At 38.8% G+C, this 20,911-nt stretch overlaps 1 protein-coding gene across 1 annotated transcript; it reads right to left on the reverse strand.

Moving 5' to 3' along the window:
* Positions 1 to 389: 389 nt before the first annotated feature.
* LOC119785110 (transforming growth factor beta-3 proprotein-like) lies at positions 390 to 20,705 on the reverse strand. Its single transcript, XM_038287532.1, has 7 exons — positions 19,997 to 20,705; positions 8,312 to 8,475; positions 7,227 to 7,356; positions 7,022 to 7,126; positions 6,682 to 6,847; positions 6,443 to 6,596; positions 390 to 1,680 (listed from the first exon to the last, which is right to left on the reverse strand). Exons 1-7 carry the CDS (start codon positions 20,340 to 20,342, stop codon positions 1,522 to 1,524), a joined length of 1,224 nt encoding a protein of 407 aa, XP_038143460.1. The 5' UTR covers positions 20,343 to 20,705; the 3' UTR covers positions 390 to 1,521.
* Between the last annotated feature and the right edge of the window lie 206 nt (positions 20,706 to 20,911).

Here is a 20,911-nt window from a genome sequence, read left to right on the forward strand (position 1 = left end):
TAGAGCTACAATAAAGGGTTTTAATAAACTACCAAAGTTTTTCTTCTTCATTATTAAGTTAAACACCAATCTGTATATAGATTTAGATCAACTATTTCTTTAATCAATATAATGCCTTAGTTAAGTTTTCTGTTTTCTGAAAGGTAACGTTCTTACTGTTCTACTAGGTATTTGGAGATACAGAGACAAACAGCTCTTTTTCTAATTTATCTAGAAGATTTTATTGTAAGAAGATGTAAAAATCTTAAGTTCCTTCTAGAAAATTTCAAATAACTTTAGTTCTAGCAGGCAGCATGCATCCTTCTTTCTAAATCAACTTTGGAATGAAGTCAACTGTATCCCCACCAATCGTACAATCATTCCCTCCCATATTAAAAAATGTCAACATATTTATGTGGCTTTGGTTTTTATTTCTACACCTTGCACTTTCTCAGCTACATACTTACATTTCCTTGTATTGCTGCAACAAAAGTGCAGGGATTTCACTTTCTGTATACCTCTAATAAACAGCATCAGACAGAAACATACTGAGTCTAAAACAACAGGTTAAGCTAGTATAACACAAATACAAAGGTTGCACATTATTTTTAAATTACATTGTAACAGTACCCTAGGTTTAGAACAGCATAAAATGGCTTTCATTGAGGATAATGACGGTAAGGGTCAATTCCCTGCTGTTAGTGAAACAATCACTATATGACAAGTTACATAACAGACTAAATCTGCTATTAATGTAAAAGAAATCTCATAAAAACTTGTTGCATAACACTTGCTCTATTCCAGTAAATTCTTTGATGTTCAAGGAGAAAAAAATAATAATTTGAACCTGTGAGGAATGAAAACATCCAGTGAATGGCAGCACACTCGTGGCTAGATTCCAACACAATCCTTTCCTTCAATTCAGGTTCCCTTTTCTTCTTCTCTGTCCATCCGCTCTAATAGATGCACAGAAAATAAAAGGGCCACCGCTGTTGGCTGGCCAAAAGAGAAAAGCTTGGCTCCATTTCTTTCTTCATTGCCTTTCCATTGCAAATCCAACAGGCATTCTCACTCAGCTCTCCTTTCCCCAGACCACAGCTATGGTTTTGGATACAGCAACGAGTCTGTCCTTTCTCCTTTTGTGTTTGAAGATAATGCCCACTGTCTACAGGGAAGGGAACTTAAGGAAAGTTTAAACAAAATCACTAGCCAGAACGAAATTCATCCATTGAGGGGAGCAGATTTAATATTTAGGACAGAAATGAGAAAGCTGCACTACTGACAATTGAGTTTGGAGGTCAAAAGATAAACCATAAAATGAATTTCATTCAGCTGGAGTTAAGTTTGGATGGTTTAAAATTAGCTTGCCTCTTAAAAGTGGCTTTGTAACAGCAAAATAACAAGGAACAACAACAACGACAAAAAACGGTTCAGTTTAAAACAGAGCAAAGACGCAGGCCACAGGGTCATTTAAGTATTCATCACAGCTCATAGTCTAGAAGGTTTTATCCTCTACCTAGTGTCAAAGTCTGTCATGTCATCTCAGCTACATTTGCAAGACTTGACAATCATGTTGGAGAGCTGCTCCACCTTAGGGGTCCGTCCAGAGTAGTAGAGTATAGTGAGGGGCGCCAGGTCCTGAGGGACGCAGCAGGGGGCGGCGGAGGCCTCTGGATTCAGAGTGTTGTAAAGGCTCAGCAGCTGTTGAGAGGCAGTAAAACTCCTTTTTAACAACATTTTGAAAGTCTTCTGTTAAAATATTTTATACTTGTAAATTAAGTAATCTGGAAGAGACTTCTTCAAGAGAAACACTCCATTCTGTGTGAAAGCAATTCACGTAAATACCATCATAGCCTAAATATTTTCTTACTAATATCTATGTTATACAGGTAAACAATAGAAAATATATTTTTTTCTACTTTAATAGTCAAAATTATCTATAAGAGAAACCCTCATTATTTTGTTATGTATCTCTGTTGAGCTAACTATTAGAATAACTGCTACAAAAATAGGTAAATATGCTTATATTCATTTGCCTTTTTTATTAGGAAGTTTGCACCACAATGGCCTCAGAAGTAAAGAAATGACTGTTAGGGCAAGAGAAAACAACTATAAGGTAGAAAAAGCAGTGTATTGAGGAGGTTTTTTCTAGACCAATAGGATCAAGTAGGTTCAAGGACTGTCTATTTATGAGGAGTGAGCTAAACCTTAGCAGCAGGTGGAACTGTGTCCAATATCTGCAAATAAGTGAAACTTTCTGACAAGAAGACTTAAATTTCTGCAGAAAGCACAACATTAAGTAGACAAGTAGAAGACTGCTCTGTATTTCCAGAATGTTTCCTGAAATTCCTATAACTAATGCATGGGGTTGATTTCTCACAGAGACGAGTAGATTCACTATCAGCTCTGCCCAAGAAGACTGCAATTATTAAGGTGAGATTGAAAGAAAAGGGTAAGAGCAAAACATATTTTCCAACAAGCCAATTCAAGCCAAGTGATAACATGCATTTATTTTTCATGCATAATAAGCCAGCCTGTCACAAGGCAGAAGCATTGCGCTTTACTTCCATTTTAGTATGTGAAATGCCAAAGTTCTATACAGGTGCTGGTCATAAAATTAGAATATCATGAAAAAGTAGATTGATTTCAGTAATTCCATTTAAAAAGTGAAACTTGTATATTATATTCATACATTACATACAAACTCATATATTTCAGATGTTTATTTTGTTTAATTTTGATGATTACAAATGACAACAAATGAAAATCTCAAATTCATCATATCAGAAAATTAGAATATTACTGAAGACCAATAAAAACAAAGGATTTATAGAAATGTTGGCCAACTGAAAAGTATGAACATGAAAAGTATGAGCATGTACAGCACTCAGTATTTAGTTGGGCCTCCTTTGGCCTGTATTACTGCAGCAATGCGGCGTGGCATGGAGTCGATCAGTCTGTGGCACTGCTCAGGTGTTATGATAGCCCAGGTTGCTCTAATAGTGGCTTTTAGCTCTTCTGAATTGTTGGGTCTGGTGTATTGCATCTTCTTCTTCACAATACCCCATAGATTTTCTATGGGGTTAAGGTCAGGAGAGTTTGCTGGCCAATTAAGAACAGGGATACCATGGTCCTTCAACCAGGTACTGGTAGCTTTGGCACTGTGTGCAGGTGCCAAGTCCTGTTGGAAAATGAAATCTGCATCTCCAAAAAGTTGGTCAGCTGCAGGAAGCATGAAGTGCTCTAAAACTTCCTGGTATGTGGCTGCGTTGACCCTGGACCTCAGAAAACACAATGGACCAACACCAGCAGATGACATGGCACCCCAAACCATCACTGACTGTGGAAACTTTACACTGGACTTCAAGCAACGTGGATGAAGTGCCTCTCTTCTTTTCCTCCAGACTCTGGGACCTTGATTTCCAAAGGAAATGCAAAATTTACTTTCATCAGAGAACATGACTTTGGACCACTCACCAGCAGTCCAGTCCTGTTTCTCTTTAGCCCAGGCAAGACGCTTCTGACGCTGTCTGTGGTTCAAGAGTGGCTTGACACAAGGAATGCGACAGCAGAAACCCATGTCTTTCATACGTCTGTGTGTGGTGGTTCTTGAAGCACTCACTCCAGCTGCAGTCCACTCTTTGTGAATCTCCCCCACATTTTTGAAGGGGTTTTGTTTCACAATCCTCTCCAGGGTGCGGTTATCTCTCTTGCTTGTACACTTTTTTCGACCACATCTTTTCCTTCCCTTCGCCTCTCTATTAATGTGCTTGGACACTGAGCTCTGTGAACAGCCAGCCTCTTTAGCGATGACCTTTTGTGTCTTGCCCTCCTTGTGCAAGGTGTCGATGGTCGTCTTTTGGACAACTGTCAAGTCAGCAGTCTTCCCCATGATTGTGTAGCCTATAGAACTAGACTGAAAGACCATTTAAAGGCTTTTGCAGGTGGTTTGAGTTAATTAGCTGATTAGAGTGTGGCACCAGGGGCCATCAATTTTGAACCTTTTCACAATATTCTAATTTTCTGATATGATGAATTTGAGATTTTCATTTGTTGTCATTTGTAATCATCAAAATTAAACAAAATAAACATCTGAAATATATGAGTTTGTATGTAATGTATGAATATAATATACAAGTTTCACTTTTTAAATGGAATTACTGAAATCAATCTACTTTTTCATGATATTCTAATTTTATGACCAGCACCTGTATGTTTTTATAGCAGATATTTAGACAGTGGTAGATAGAGGTTTATATATAGAACTTGGAAGAAACAGACTGAAGGAAGGAAGAAGGAAAGATACAAGGCAGAAACAAAGGTGGCCACAATGAACGATGTCAGGAGGGTGTGAGAAGGAGAAAGAAAGATTTCTATTTATTTCCAGAAAGAAAGAAAGAAAGAAAGAAAGAAAGAAAGAAAGAAAGAAAGAAAGAAAGAAAGATGTCCACAAATAATGACAGAAATAATATTTTAGTGCAAAGATTGATGTTTAAAAAAAAATTGTAGGGGACCATCCTAGGACCAGCCAAGGGCCCATCAAAGAAAGCGGGGAAATTTTGAACGGCTACTACTGTAATGTGACCAAAATGATGTGCGCTTGAGATTTGAGCAGGGATGGGACTAACGGCGTTGAAAGTAACGGCGTTACTAACGCCGTTACCTTGTTTTAGTAACGAGTAATCTAACTAATTACTTTGACTGTAACTATAACGCAGTTACCATTGCAGGCACCCCGTTACTGCGCGTTACTTAGGTCGCGCAATGAACCTTTTTTCATGATAGGACTCGTGCGCAGCTGCGTGAAGCTGACACCCCACCCACGTCAAAAAACTCTGCAAATAGACTGAATGGTTAGTGCAACGTTAGTGCAGATTTGTGCAGAAAAAAATATTGTTTGTGCTACTTTTGTTTAAGAGATATTAAAGATTATTTTTTTAGGTCATCCAGAGGTGCGCGCCTTGTCATGAGAGAGGGGAGGATGAGATTCCGTCTGTCAGTTGAATAGGTGGGTGTTTCTGCTGGCGGGTGTTAACGTACAGCACACACAGAGAGATGGAGAGTGAGGATGACTCCAGCAGCAAAACAGCGTTTTCCACATGGAAATACCGGTGTTACGTAGAGCTGCGTTTCCCCATCACATAACGGTTTCCTCTGCATCTCCACACAGCGCAGGCGGCACGAGTCACCGCGCAAGCGACAGGAAACGCGCATGCTCGCTAAAGGCGCGCAACAGTCGCTCTGTGCTCGCGCCACAGGAGAACTATGGAGAGCGTGAACGATCAAATGAACCTGACAACAGCCAGAAATGATAGCCTATATGGAGAAAGGGTGAAATCTGGATGGATGGATGGATGGATGGATGGATGGATGGATGGATGGATGGATGAATGGATGGATGGATGGATGGATGGATGGATGGATGGATGGATGGATGAATGGATGGATGGATGGATGGATGGATGGATGGATGGATGGATGGATGGATGAATGGATGGATGGATGGATGGATGGATGGATGGATGGATGAATGGATGGATGGATGGATGGATGGATGGATTGATGGATGGATGGATGCTCTGCCTTCTCAACCTACTGTATTTTTTATTTTAAACATTATTTGATGGCCTTTGTGGCAGGGATGGAGATCCATATTTTATGTCACACACAGAGTATACATCTAGATAGATAGATGGATAGATAGATAGATAGATAGATAGATAGATAGATAGATAGATAGATAGATAGATAGATAGATAGATAGATAGATAGATAGATAGATAGATAGATGATAGATAGATAGATAGATAGATAGATAGATAGATAGATAGATAGATAGATAGATAGATAGATGTTGCAGTATCTATAACAACCCAAACACACAGGATTTCAGAATTAGACATCCCCAGTTATTAATTTCATATACTCACCAGATCTGAATGTCCTGTTATAAAACTTCACATCGCGTTCCCCCCTGATGTCATTTACGTTGAGTTGCAATAAATGCTAAACTGTCTGCAGGTTCTTGTCTTTGTCGTCCGCTCTATTCAGCTGGCTTTGGAAACACACGGCGAGAAGGTGGGGGCTGGGTGGTGAGGTTTACGGGGGCGAGAAACGCAAAAGTAACGCAATAGTTACTTTTACTAGTAACTAGTTACTTTTATTGTGGAGTAACTCAGTTAGTAACTCAGTTACTTTTTGGGAGAAGTAACTAGTAACTATAACTAATTACTTTTTCAAAGTAACGTGCCCAACACTGGATTTGAGAATAGCATTTTGTAAAACTGTGTTTATATTGCAAATGTAGTTCATTGCCAGGCCCTAAACCGAAAAAAGAAATTAGATTAAAATATTTTGGTGCTAACCTACGCAGATTAATTTTTTCAGTTTCAATTTTGTGAACTAAATCTAAAAAAGGTTCTTCATAAGTTAATGACTTTAAGGCCTGCATAGGGATTCTCACCGAGCTATGTGTTGTGTCCGAGCTCCTCAGGTAAGGGCAGGGCCCAGAGCAGTAGTTGGCATCGTAGCCACTCGGCTCGTGGATCCACTTCCAGTCCAGATCACGGCGAAAATCTATGTGGAGCCTGCGAACGCAACAGCTCTCCTCCGTGTTTCTGTGGGGTAACAGAACAGAAGCCAAACAGTCACAGTGGGTTTGTGAAGCTTAAACTTGATTTATGTTCCTTAACAAAAGCTTACGAGAAGCAGTAGTTTGTGTCCAGCGCTCTCTTGTGTCGGCGTGAGGGGTGAGTATCCAGGCGGTGGGGTGGGATCATCATGAGGATAAGGTGAGGAAGGTATTGCTCCTTATTTTTCTTCAGGCTATCCAGATCCAGGCGAATCTGCTCCTCATCTCCATCAACACCTGAAACCACAGGAACGAATCCAGCTGCTTTTTTAACTATTAACCACCATCTTCTTTCATAGTTCTCATCAATTACACAATTTAAAGTGTATAAGTCTCCTATTTTTTCACACACTTCTCTTACGTTGCATTAATAAGCACTTAATAAATCACTAAATGACTGAGGAAACCCACCTCTAAATTTAACCTCCAGAACTTCATTTTCATTGTCGATGTCACCGTTTGAACTGTAGGCCTGGCAGGGACAATGCACACTGATTTCCAAACCCAGATTAGATCCTAATAACAATCAAGCAAAGGAAAGCGTTACAATTACTCTCTGATAAGAACTAACCATTGACAGCTTTTTAAAAACATTTTCAGATAAAGATAATCTCACCTCTGTTTATCAGCCATTCCCGCACAGTTTCAGTCACATCAAAGGTGATCCACTCAGGAGAGCCTTTGGTTTGCACATTTTTTGCTCCAATCAAGCGCTGCTTCCTTATGTGCTCGTTTAGTCTCATGGTCTGCAAAACAGTGATAAAATTTACGATTATTAGCAATATTTCTTAACGTGGATTGATGCTAACTAGTATTGGTTACTTTAGATATTCTATAGACATTCGTTTGCTACACTCAGAGCTGAGAGATAACTAAAGATAAAAATGGTAGCAGCCGCCTTTTACTGTGAGAATGCTCTTCTTCAGAATACTCAATGTACAGTAGCTGATTGCATTAAGCAATGCATATCTATGAACAAGAGTTGCCTGCTACTTCCTAAAGAGAAGAATTGAAATAAACTTAATAACTAATTCTTACAGATGTTGCCCATCCAATCTTTTTGAGCTTGAGTTATTTAATATAGAATAATTTGTTGGCATACTATCTTTAGATATAGAAACCGATAACAGCCTGAACCCATATGATCTGCAATTAAAGAGAATTACAAGTCATACAGGTCGACTGTCGATTCCCCCGGCTGTTAGGCTGAGTATAATGCATGACACGTTGCTGAGATTTTTATCAGTAAAGTTTGAAAGCACTGTTCTATTCACTGCACAACCATGCACTATTTTATAGCTATATAATATGCTGCACCAAATCCAAAAAAACAAAATTCTGAGAGAATAAAACAGATTGAGGTTTGTAATGTGACAATACAGTTTTAAGTTCAAGTATTGTACAAAATGCTGCAAAGCCCTGTTAAATTTGAGGTCTTTTGGATTTAGTCCAGCCTTGGTCATGGGACAAGGAGATTTATAGCCTTTCCAACTCTCTAGTGTATCAATTGAAAATACAGCAGAAGGTTGTTAATTTTGGCCTTTCCAATATGGAGCAGAACTTGGGGATGTTATTCCAGCTGAAGAGAAATATCTCAGAGCTCATGGGAAGCAATAGTTTTTATGAAATGAAAAATAAAAAAGTTCAAATAAAAATAAATTGTGACGTTTAGAAAGACAAAGAAATGCTACCTTTACACACCTGGTAGAGCTCAAGCCGCTGTTCGTTCCTCTTGGCACTGGGGTTTGGTACCCTCAGGGCTCGAAACTCTGCCCTGAAGAGGTTGGATGAGTTCCTTTCCATTCGAGAGACATCGAAGCGGAAAAATTTAGAAGTCATGCTTTTAGAGCAGTAGGGCAGATCATCTGGTGAAAAAGGGAAAAAAAATAAGGCTATTCAGAAGTAAAAAAAACAGCTGAAACAAGTATTCAAAGAAAACAGAAAGATTGTTCGCAATAACAACTTCCAACTAAACCACGACTGAATTCTAATGTTTCAAATACTAACCTTTGGACTATAGGAAACAAATTTCTGGACTTTAATATCCAAATTTCATATTTTCTGTGTCCAAAACCAAAGTCATATTGCTTAACAGCATTGAAAATGTTTATTGATTTCAGATTTTTCAATAGATTGAAATAATGTTGTTATTATTGTTTCTTGTAGGTGTCATACTCTGTGTTCTAGGTGCAGGTCTGTTTATTCTCTCCATCCTCCGCAGGGCTGGACTGGCAGGTGCGTTCCATCAGAGCTAATTACCAGCCTTCATAAGGAGCTGGAACCAGGTGGAGGGCATCAGTTCGTTTACGCTTCAGCATGGTATAGACCAACTCCTTGTTTAACCCTATTATCCGTGCAAGCTTGACCTAACCTCGTCCTTGTTGTTTCGTCCTAGAAAGCCATCCAGTCAAAGACCTGGAAACCCACGCCTTTGATCAGAGTCAGAAGAACTCCTGGAAAACTTCTCGTACCAGAGAAGAACCCCAGATCTTTCTGTCAGCCCTCCTGCCTGCGCTTGCCTGCCTGTCCACCCTCCAACAAACCAACACAGCGAGAGGATCTGGATCTGCACGAACAACTCGGACTTCTGAACAGCACTTCTTTCCCCAGACTAAGCCCAAGCCATCACCTCCGTGAGTCCACCATCCAAACATCATTTTCTCAAATCCCAAAGCTTAAGTTTTTCTCCATCCTCCCTATCTTTCCCAGCAGATCTCACAAGACCCCTGATCAGCTGAAATTCAATCTTGTTCATCTCCATTTATTCAATAAACTTTTCAAATATACTGACTGTTTCGGTTATTACGCCCATTCAGAGTCACACGTTCAAAATATGACCGTATCAGTTTGTGCATTTGGTCAAATTAGCATTGTTAATTATTTCAGCCTCTGCGACAGAAGTTAGGGTAGTAGAAAATGATAAAACACAGCTGTAGTATACAAAAGATATGTGGACAGTTTAAAGATAATAACATGTATGTGAAAGGGGTATTATAGTATTACACAAGCAGCAACATATGTTAATGAAATTTGAATGATTTTTAAAAGTATATCTAAATTTCTTTTGGGTCATATGAACTGGGTGCTGTTTCAATGTTACTGTTTTGCAGGTCTGTGTTTATCCTAAAACCATCTTCATGCTGCCCGAAGTGGTTAAAAAGTTGCTATTGCAGTTATATTTATGACCTAATATGGTTCCGGCACCCGAGGCTCCAAAGAGCCTCCGTCAACTTGCAGTGTTAGCAGGTGAAAACTCTTCTATCTAAAAAAAGTTCTATACATGGCATAACTTCCGGTTTCCCTTTGCTCACCTTTGTCTCATACTTATACACGTTGTCTGCCACTAATGTGGGACCAAGTTGTAGAGGCAGCAGCCTCCACAGAGACTCCAAATCTCCCCAAACACCTCCTGTAGCTCTGCTGGGGGAGGCCAGAGGTGCTCCAAGGCCAGCCAAGAAAAGTAGTCTTTCCAGCATGTCCTGGGTTGTCCCCTGTGCCTGGAAACCTTCCTAGGTCAGGGGACATCCAGAAATGATTTCTGAGAAGCCTCAGTTAACTCCTCTCGCTGTATAAGAGAGGTGGCTCTATTTCAAGTTTCTCCTGGTCGACAGAACTCCACCAAAAACGGTCAGAGAAAGCTCACTTTAGCTGCTTGTGTCCAGTGTCTCATCTTTTGGTCATGGTCCAAATTTCATGACCATGGTTGAGGATGTAAACGTAGACCAATCAGTGAATCAAGAGCTTTGCCTTTTCTCCCAGCTCTCTCTTCACTTTCACCAAAACAGCCAAAAGCAGCCATCCCCATCCATTTCCTTTCCTCATTCGTTAACAGGACCCCAAGATACTTAAAACTTCTCCACTTGAGGCAGGAACTATACTTTAATGTGTAGGTGACAAACCACTTTTTTCTGGTCATAAACCATTAACTCAGAGTTAGAAGAGCTGATTCTCATCCCAGCCACTTCGCACTCAGCTGCAAAATGGGAGCCAGCAAAATCAGGTAATTTGCAAAAAGCAGGTAAAAATGCGTCGGTCCCACAACCAGACCCCCTCCGGTTCTTGTCTGCACTTAGACATCCTGTAAATGAAATGTATAAAAAGATCGGTGACAGATGGAACACCTGTCAGAGTCCAACATGCAAAATGGGTGAAAAAGGAAAAGGATAGGTGCCCATGTTTCACTGCGGCCCTAAAAGGCCTTTGATACAACTATAATACTGAGAAAATAATATGATGCCAAGATATAAACTTACACATACACTACTCAAAAAAAAAAAAAAAAAATTAAAGAAACACTTTGTAATCAGAGTATAGCATCAAGTTAATTAAACTTCTGGGATATTGATTTGGTCAGGTGAGTAGCAGAGATGGTTGTTAATCAGTTTCAGCTGCATTGGTGTTAATGAAAATAACACTAGAAGGGCAACAACGAGATGACCATCAAAACAGGAATGGTTTTACATGTGGAGGCCACTGACGTTTTTTCCCCTCCTAATTTTTTCTGTCTCTTTTTCACCAGTTTTGCATTTGGCTAGCGTCACTGTCACTACTGTGAGCATGAGGCGCTACCTGGACCCTACAGAGGTTGCACAGGAAGTCCTACTCCTCCAGGATGGCACATCAATACGTGCCATTGCCAGAAGGTTTGCTGTGTCTCCCAGCACAATCTCAAGAGCATGGGGGAGATTCCAGGAGACAGACAGTTACTCCAGGAGAGCTGGAAAGGGCCGTAGAACGTCTACAACCCATCAGCAGGACCACTATCTGCTTCTTTGTGCAAGGAGAAGCAGGAGGAGCACTGCCAGAGCCCTACAAAATGACCTCCAGCAGGCCACTGCTATGAATGTCTCTGACCAAACAATCAGAAACAGACTTCACGAGGGTGGCCTGAGGGTCCTCTAGTGGGCCCTGTGCTCACTGCCCAGCACCCTGGAGCTCAGTGATGGTCTGGAGGGACGCACAGACCTACACAGTCTAGACAACGGCACCATGACTGCAATTAGGTAACGGGATAAATCCTTGCCATTGTCAGACCCCATGCTGGTGCAGTGGGTCCTAGGTTCATTCTGGTGCCCGGCCTCATGTGGCGGGAGTATGCAGGCAGTTCCTGGAGGATGAAGGAATTGATACCATTGATTTGCCCCCACGCTCGCCTGACTTAAATCCAATAGAACCCCTCTGGGACATTATGTGTTGATCCATCCGACGCCGCCAGGTTGCACCTCAGACTGTCAAGGAGCTCAGTGATGCCCTGGTCCAGATCTTGGAAGAGATACCCCAGGACACCATCCGTTGTCTCTTTAGGAGCGTGCCCCGACGTTGTCAGGCATGCATACACTCACGTTTGGGCCATAGAAAAGACTAAATACCATACCATTTTGAGTTGCTGCAATGAAATTTCAGCAAAATGGACTAGCCTGCCGCATCATTTGTTCACTGTAATTTTTGGGATGTCTTAGAATTCAGCCCTCTGTAGGTTGATAATTTTCATTTCCATCAAATGATGTGGCATCCTTTTGTTCCTAACACATCACCCAGTCCATATCAGTGTAAATAAACAGCATGATCTTTTTTTCCCCCATTGAGATTGGATGTGTTTTCAAAGTGGTCCTTTATTTACAGGAAGTAACAATACATTGGTAGAAAATTTATTAACTGAGTTAATTAATCAATGCGGGGTAATGTTTAGCACTCCTCCGCTAAATAATGATGACTCTTCCAAACAGGCACATCAAGATCAGAAATTACAGTAAATCATAAATGGAAATTGACCTTTTTTTCAGATTTTTTTGCTAAGATTTTATGTTTCAGGACAGATTATAATAGTATTTAATTTAATGAAAGATGTTTGTATGTATTTTGGTTTTGTATTGTCAGTATTGTAAATTTATTTTCAGGTATTTGAAGAACAGATGATTTTCACTGCCTTCCCTACAAAGTAAATGTCATGTTTTTCTTTTCACCAACTATGTGAATGAATCACTTTATGGAAACTGGTATTAAAATACTTTGTAGCCATTTCATACCTTAATCCCAAATTGCTCCTACATTGTCCTGTAGACAACCTTGGCACAAACCAATTAACAAGTTATTAAGAAGTTATTTTCTAATGTGTAAGTCTTTTTTTTAGAGTGTTTTAATGTATCAAACACTGTATTTGTTGTAAAAAAAAAAATGAAATTAAACTACTGCGGTATCTATTTGGAGCCTCTTTCAACATATTTATCAAATTTAATTAGTACTGCACAGGGTTCTTATATGAATACACTTAGGGCCGGATTTATCAAGATCCAATTTTGCGTGCAGTAATTTGCGCTCGCAAACTGGAATTTTGCGCGAGGGGCTGAACCATGGTTTGCGGGTGATTTAACAAGAGCGATTGCGTAACTGGTGGCAGGTGCAAAACTGTTGGAGACGCCCTATTTAAATGACGGTTTTGCGCATTTTGTGGTTTGCGGCAAAGTAGTTTGTTGTTTGTGCAAACTAGTGCATTAAGAAATTTTAATCTTACAGTGACACCCCCACCCCCTCCAAAAAAAAAAAAAAAAAAAAAAAAAATATATATATATATATATATCTATATATATATATATAGATATATATATATATATATATATATATATATATATATATATATATATATATATATATATATACACACTTTGGCAACCTTTATTCCCTAAGGTGGTATGTGGCTGAATTTCTACTTCACTGCAGTAAAAAAAAAAAAAAAACGCATCCCCGCAGCATTGGCATGTTGCTCCACAGGTGCAAGGATGAGGTCGGGATTCTCCGTTAGGGCGTCAGGGCGACATGGCATTTAAAACGTCGGACAGCACTTCTGAAAAACGAGATTGGGAGATCTCAGATGCAAAAAAGTGCAACGTTGCAAGGAGTTTTGTGATATCTGGTATTGCGTGCGTCTTCCTTGTGGCTGGCTCCAAATCCATTCGGAGTTCCCCCAACAGCTCCAAAATGGCAATGCTGGATAAACGATATGTTTTGATGATTGTTTCCTCGTTAATTCCAAAAATATTCACACGGAGTAAAAAAATGCGTTCTCTGCGTCTCCTTGCTTCATTTCGATGTCTCCTTCTTGCGACAATAACCGCTGCCATGTGTGCGCAATTACGCATACAGACCATTTGCACCTTCTTTTGAAACGTGTTAAATATAGAGTCAGATACCGTTAGCAAAATTGCTTTCAGGTTTAATAAATCACTTTGCGAGTGCTAAATTAATATATTTACATGTTCTCCTCCCACAAGATGCACTTTTGCGTGTAAACGCCCCATATTGCATATTCATTGCAGAAAAAGTACTAAATGGATAAGAGGCGCTATTTAGCACGTTTTAAAGACCAAATCATTTTAGCACGCTGTTGATAGTTCAGTTTGTACTTTTTTTAGCGTGCGCAGTGAAATAGCTCACGTTTTTATACACGCAAACCTTTGATAGATCAGGCCCTTAGGCCCAATGCTCTGCACCTTGCAGTATACAGGAAAGACTGGCACTTAGCTTTCCGTCCCATAGTAAAGGGTTGGGTGCCTCTCTCTTATCATAATTCCTCACTGGTTCTCCTACACACTCTGTCTATATTTGGAGAAAACAATAACATTTTAACTATTTTATGACTTCATCCCAAAGGTATCTGTGTATCAAATGCCATGCTATGCTCATTCTACTGATAAGCTTTTGGAGCTGAAGCTTTTGTTATCATTATGACTTCCTTAAAGTAAGTGACAGATGCCAGATCTGTCATGAACATAAACCCCCAACATTGAACTCTGTTCTGTGGTTTGCTGACCAGCTTGTTTGCAGCTTTCCTTTATTTAGGGTTTAACTGTTTTAGATCAATTCACACATCACAATAGGGCTGACTAATATGTAATATTGAAGCTAAAGAATGGATTTTGAACTAAACTAATTTTTTATTTGTTTTAATAGGTCTTAGAGGCTGTTTTAACTTTTCTAGAGTATATTGACTTCTTGAAAATATTTTGATTAATGGTTTTCAATCAATCAAATTATTTCATTGAGGTTATTTAACTTACAAAATTACACAGAGACTAGGAGAGATAGATTTGGAGGGTTGATGATGTAATTAGCTGGACATCTGAAGAATACTGTACATTGGGGTTAAAGATCTACTAATACCTTTTTTTGTTTAATACTGTATTTACAAAAATACAAATTATTTTAACATCAGATGCTGGTTTTTAAAGATAATATTCTCGCTTAAACCATTTACGTGATAAAAATGAAACAGTGGTAGAAAAAAAAAAGAGAAAAAGTTACAAAAGTCCAAATTTAACCCCCCGCAAAAAAAAAAAAAAAACATTAAAATTTAGCAGTAAATATCAAATAGAGAAAGGAGCAGCAATGCAACATGTTCTGCTGTGCTTCAAGTTTTAAGTCATGGCTGCTAAATTCCAACGCTTAAAAAAACTGACCTCTTTTTAAAGGCAATCTAGAAGATACACATACAGAAAATGTGTTCTTACAGAATATAAAAGAGTTACGATTTCTCTTGATATACTGCCATTTAAAATAACAACAGCTAATTTTTTCCATTACTTTTTGTTCAAAATACTTATCTCACAAACTTTTTAAAAAAGTTTTAATGTTAATTTATACACATTTCCTGGTTTATTAGCGTTGATAGATTAAAAGCACAGGATCTTTTTTGATCTGGTGGGTTAATTGCTCCTAATCAGAGTGCTTCCACTACTAAGATTGTTACACTTTGATTTAGCATTTGTGTTAATTTCTTTATAAAATGTAGACCCAACATATATAAAAATAACACACATTACCCAAAATAGCAACATGAAGTTATGGTGCTTGTCCAATTATTATATCTGATAATTATAAATAATTAACTTTTAGAGTAGGCATCAACATTTTTAGGATCAAATGATGAACGTTGCAATATTATATATAAACACATCAGCAAAAAACATAATTAACTCTAGTAACCACACTGACTGAATATACACATTAAAAATTTGAAACAAAATATACATATTTTTACATACCAAAACACACTTGATCCCATAAAAACATTGAAAATTACCATACAGTAAGTGATATGAAGTCGTTGGACAAATTCAATCTAAAAGGTTCTCATCTACAACCCTCTCTTCTCATCATGGGCCTCTGCTCCAGCCTATCACCACAACTCCATGCCTTCATATAAGCCAATCTCTGTCTGGGACATCATCACTTCCTACTGAACAGCATCCCTCCATACATCTCCCTACAGCCTCCATCCCACCACCATTGTCAGACTCTGGGGGCAGCTATCACTAACCTAGACCTACCTGGTTATGCTGAACTGCATTCAGCATTGATGTCAAGACCTGAGCCTTAATGAATCATCTAACTGCTGCTTTTTCTCTGTTTGAGTCTCTCCAGTTTGAAATGGCAGTAGTACTAATAATATAAGCAACATCGCTGAATAACATTGTAAATTCAACCTTCTCTTCATCTATTTGATTTTCAGTTGTTCACATGTGATTATACTAAAATAAACTAGAGATCTAGTTAATCAGTTTGTCATTATTTCACCCAAAGCTAATCTAGGGTTCTGTGAGCAAGAGAAAACTCTTTGGTGTTTTTTGGTCCAAATCACTTTTGCAAGATTTGAACCAGAACATTAGAGAGGGAAAGTTACACTTCAGGAAAACCTCTTAATTTCAAAGGCACTGTGATGCAATAAGCTTGGCTTTGCTCTGGACCGTGAGCCTTCCTTAGCATTTATTATCCTGTTCTACTACCAATCTGACCACAGACACGTGTCCCTCTCTCCACCAGTTTTCCATTCTCATCGCCTGTATTTCATAAAGAAAAAAAACATGGTAACCATATAAGCTTGGCATGAAATACGTGGAGGAGGAGGAATTAAAGCTCAAACAGTCTTTTCTGATTATTTAAACAAATTGATTCCACCCAAAGTAAAGCTCATTATAAACAAAATTACTTAGTGTTGTACTGGCAATAAATTAGAGGCATAATTAAGACATTCACATTAAAGGCTCTTTAAGCATAACTTAACAGTTAGGTGAGCTTGGCCTTGACGGCCAGCTGTGGGTGTGCAATTATCAAGCCAAGACACACAGTGTGCTCATTAGGAGCAGCATCTTCATACCAGTGTGACTGGAAATATATGAGGCCTTCTCTGAGAGCAGGATCCCTCTCATAATGAGGAGGGGGTCCCCTCTATCCTCTAACCCTTCCTGTCCACTTCTGTTAACTCTCCCCTAAAGACATCCCCATCCGCCAAGGCAAATGTCCCTCTTATTTGGGCCTGACTGGAAAGGAAATGGGAACATCTGGGAGGTAGAACATGATCCATCAAGGGGGGAAACACAAGAGGGAGAAGGGTGGTGCAGAAATATAGGAAGGGGATGACCTTCCTGTTTCAGAGTTAAAACAGGTGGAAAAGCACTGAAAAGTACATTTCCTTCCATAGGCAAACTTGTCTTTCTGGTTTTTAAGATACTACCCAGTGATATATTTTTTTCACCCACTAAAAAAATGCGTGCTGACAATAAAAACATGTATAGGTGCAGAAGTGTGGATATCCACAGCAGGAACTCACAAAATGTAATGTATTTTTAAAACTAAAAAAACAGCTACAGTTTCCACTGTGTGTGTTTGGTAATAACATTGGCAAGATGGCAAACCTGATCAGCTGGAGTCAATTAATATTGTGGCATATAAGAAACCTTTGAACTATTTTTATTTTGAAAAAAATACATATATTGTTTAGTTAAGTCATTTAACGGCTGCTCAGTGGGGCAGTGGGTAGTACTGCTGCCTTGCAGCAAGAAGGTTCTTGGTTTGATTCCCGGCCCAGGGTCTTTCTGCTTGGAGTTTGCATGTTCCTCCTGTACATGTGTGGGTACTCTCAGGGTACTCCGGCTTCCTCCCACAGTCCAAAAACACGACTGTCAGGTTAACTGGCTTCTCTATATTCTCCTTAGGTGTGAGTGTGTGTGTGTGTGAATGGTTGCTCATCCTATTTGTCTCTGTGTTGCCCTGTGATGGACTGGCGACCTGTCCAGAGTGTACCCCGCCTCTCGCCCGTAGACAGCTGGAGATAGACACCAGCATCCCTTGTGACCTTGCTTGGGATAACCGTGACAGAAAATGGATGGATTAATGGAGTAAATTAATATAAATATCAATATAAAGCAATAGATATATTACATTTGTATTCTTAAAAGAAGGCTGATAAGTCACACAGTGGTTCATGTTTTCCCTCCAAGAGGAATGAGGTGTAGCCTGTTTATGTTCAATACTTAAAAATGAAAAATAAAAGATTCATTGTGTTTTTGTGCTCATATCAAATCTCTGAGTATTAGACTTAAAACAACATTATGGGGTAGGTCTGACAGAAACAATTAAAATAGTTTTAAAACATGTATCATTTTATATGTTATTCAATCCAGTTTGCATTTTGGAAGGAATTTAAAAACTAGATTAACTTTCCCTCTATAACTCACCTGAGAGATTTGATTTAATTGCTCTTCTTTTTTTAAACTGCACTTGCATTTACAGAGTTTAAACTGATGATATCTAAAAGAAACATTAAAATTAAGTTTATTATACATGGCGTTTAGGTGGACACCGACTCTCAGTTCATAGATCAGTATTTCAAATGAATCGTTACCCATGAAGCCATGAAGCTTCCAAACGGTTGGTGATTCTAGAATATCGCCTGCACAGTTATCATTAACAATATCAACTCAGTCATTATTGCAATGACACTTGTAATGTTTATGTAAAAAAACAGTTTGGGTTAAATATTTGTTGGCTAATATATAATAAGTGTCAGTAAATTGCATCTTACATGCTTATGTATTATTTAATGGGTTACACTGAGTTTAAGAATGAAAGAAGCTCACTTCAGATACAAATGGAATTGCCTAAACTGCTAAAGGTCCCAGAATGTCGGAAATCTTTATATGATGCCTCTGTAAATGCAATGTTACAAAATCCAGCAATGTTTTATTTATTTTTTCTATCAATACAATACAAAAACTTGACCTTTCATCATGTAGATTTATTACGAACTGATTAATATTAAGCCTTTATCACCATTTGGATGAAAATATAAGTTTAATGAAAACCCACACATATTTTCTCTGACAATAAAACCACATAAAAACACTTAAAAATGTATTTACATTCTCTATTTCTAATATAAAAATGGGACTCTATTAAAAATAAGATTGTCCTGTTTTCATGGATAACTGCATCCTTACATTAAAGCATGGAGGTGACCTGTCTGTGCAGTGGGGTGTTCAGGAACTCTAGATTGCTTTGATTGTGGTCTTCAGCTAATCCTTTGTGGCATCTTTCCTGTTTCTCTTGTCAATACTCTCAGGAGTTGGGTCCATTTTTCTGGCTAATCAGTCCAGGTGATAAAATACTCATTAAACCAGGATGGTCCTGGAGCAGTGTCGGCAGATGACATGACCTTCTTGAAGTTTGTCAGCAGAATGAAAGCATGCTTGCTTTAAGAAATCAGCAGATGTCTTTGACTTCACTGACTGTGGAGATGCACTGACACCCATTCAACTTGTTTTTTTTTGTATTTCTTCAAACTCTGGGATCTTGATTTTCAAATGAAAAGCTAGCTGTATTTGTATCTGAAAAAATGACTTTACCACTTAAAAAAAGTTCCAGCTAATTTTCTCATTTTTCCCCCAATAAGGCACTACAGATGCTATATCTGAATCAGGAGGGGTTTAACAAAACTAATGCAGGAAATTTACTGTAGTTCAAGTTCCTCTTTAAGAACCACAATAAGGGGTTTTCGTTACCTTTCATCTTTTTCACTCACCCTGTAATCGATTTCTAAAAGTAGTATACATGAATTAAATTCTATTAAGAATACTTAAGTATAAGTTTAGAAAGTATACCGAACAATGTACTTTTAGTGTACTTGAAGTATTACTATAGTAATACTTCTTTGAACTAAATTGGGACATTTTTAAGTTTAGTAAAGTAAACTTAAAGTATACTTTAGTAAACAATAAAGTACACTTGACTATACTATTGTTTAGTATATGAAATATAGTTTAGAATAAGTAAACTCTAAGTGCACTGCCTGATTTTAAGTATGAAATTAGTGCACTTTTAGTATACTTGAATAAACTACTTTTTGCAAAAGCATAGGTCTACTTTATATGATAGATTATAAGACTTTTATTAGACTTAAAATACAATCGACACATGTTTATTGAGAGATCTTAAATAAGTACCAGTAAAAAGTTAGTCGATTTTTTATCATTATGCGTCTGGAACGGCCTTTATTCGGTGCGTAATTACGCACTACAGAGAGGAGGGAAATATGTATGAAAGGGGAAAACTTACTGTTGTCTGGCGTTCCATACACCATGTTAATTTTGTATATCTCTTTGGCGATGTACTCTGTCTCTGTGTTGTCCTGGCCGCAGGTCTGCTTCCGTTCCCTGCTCAGCTGCTCCAGAAGCTCCTTCGTGCTGTTATATAACGCCTGGATCTGATAGGGTATGTTGGTCGGTCCCAGGGAGTGCGGCGGACTCGTCAGACGAAGTTTACTCAGGATCTGACCCCGTATCGCTTCGACCCTCTTCCTCTTCACATGGTCGATGTCCACGGTGGCGCAAGTGGACAGCGGAGAGCTCAGAGTGGCGCAGTTAAGGAGGAGGACGAACAGTAGAGCTTTACCCAGATGCATCTTTCTGTCCGCATTTGTTTTTCCCTGGGAGCTGAAAAGAGAGGATTGACAGAGAAGACTGCCTCTAACTCAGCTCTACTGCTGCTTGTTTTCTTTCCCAACTAACAACTGAGCTCTACATTGATTCCTCTTTGGAGAAATTCGAATTTGTGTTCGCCCATTATTAATTCATCCGGTACAAATATCTGTAAAGACCTGCTTTCTGTGATCTTCTGCTCAGTCCATTACTTTGCAGTCCTCCTATACAACACAGACTGTGTTGTTCCCACTTTTGCGTCGTTTAGTTTCAGAGCATCAGGTCTTATTTTCAGTGCAGGCTGACACGTTAACGAGGTATATGCGCCTTAGAGCTGCTGATATGGCTTCATATGAGCTTTATAGGCTGCCGCTGCTTTCTGACGTTTGATAGAGGAGGGACCGCTGGCACCCGGCAGCGCACACAAATCCCTACAGGGGCCCATTGACATATTCATCGAGTGTGAAAAACTAAATGATTTAAAGGGAAAGGAAGATGAGTAACGATGGAACACAACAGTAGCTTTGTTCTCTAGGCGTTAGAAGTATATCTT

Source organism: Cyprinodon tularosa, unplaced genomic scaffold (assembly GCF_016077235.1).
Source record: "Cyprinodon tularosa strain WSP-4 unplaced genomic scaffold, ASM1607723v1 ctg24, whole genome shotgun sequence".
NCBI classification, from domain to species: Eukaryota; Metazoa; Chordata; class Actinopteri; order Cyprinodontiformes; family Cyprinodontidae; genus Cyprinodon; species Cyprinodon tularosa.

What these genes read in the sequence shown, in the direction of transcription:
- LOC119785110 (XM_038287532.1), bottom strand. Translation starts at nt 20,342, where the DNA reads ATGCATCTGGGTAAAGCTCTACTGTTCGTCCTCCTCCTTAACTGCGCC. An exon ending in GTATGGAACGCCAGACAACA is followed by an intron (nt 8,476 to 19,996) that starts GTAAGTTTTCCC and finishes CTTTTTCACCAG; the next exon opens with ATGATCTGCCCTACTGCTCT. An exon ending in GACACAAACTACTGCTTCTC is followed by an intron (nt 6,597 to 6,681) that starts GTAAGCTTTTGT and finishes GTTACCCCACAG; the next exon opens with AAACACGGAGGAGAGCTGTT.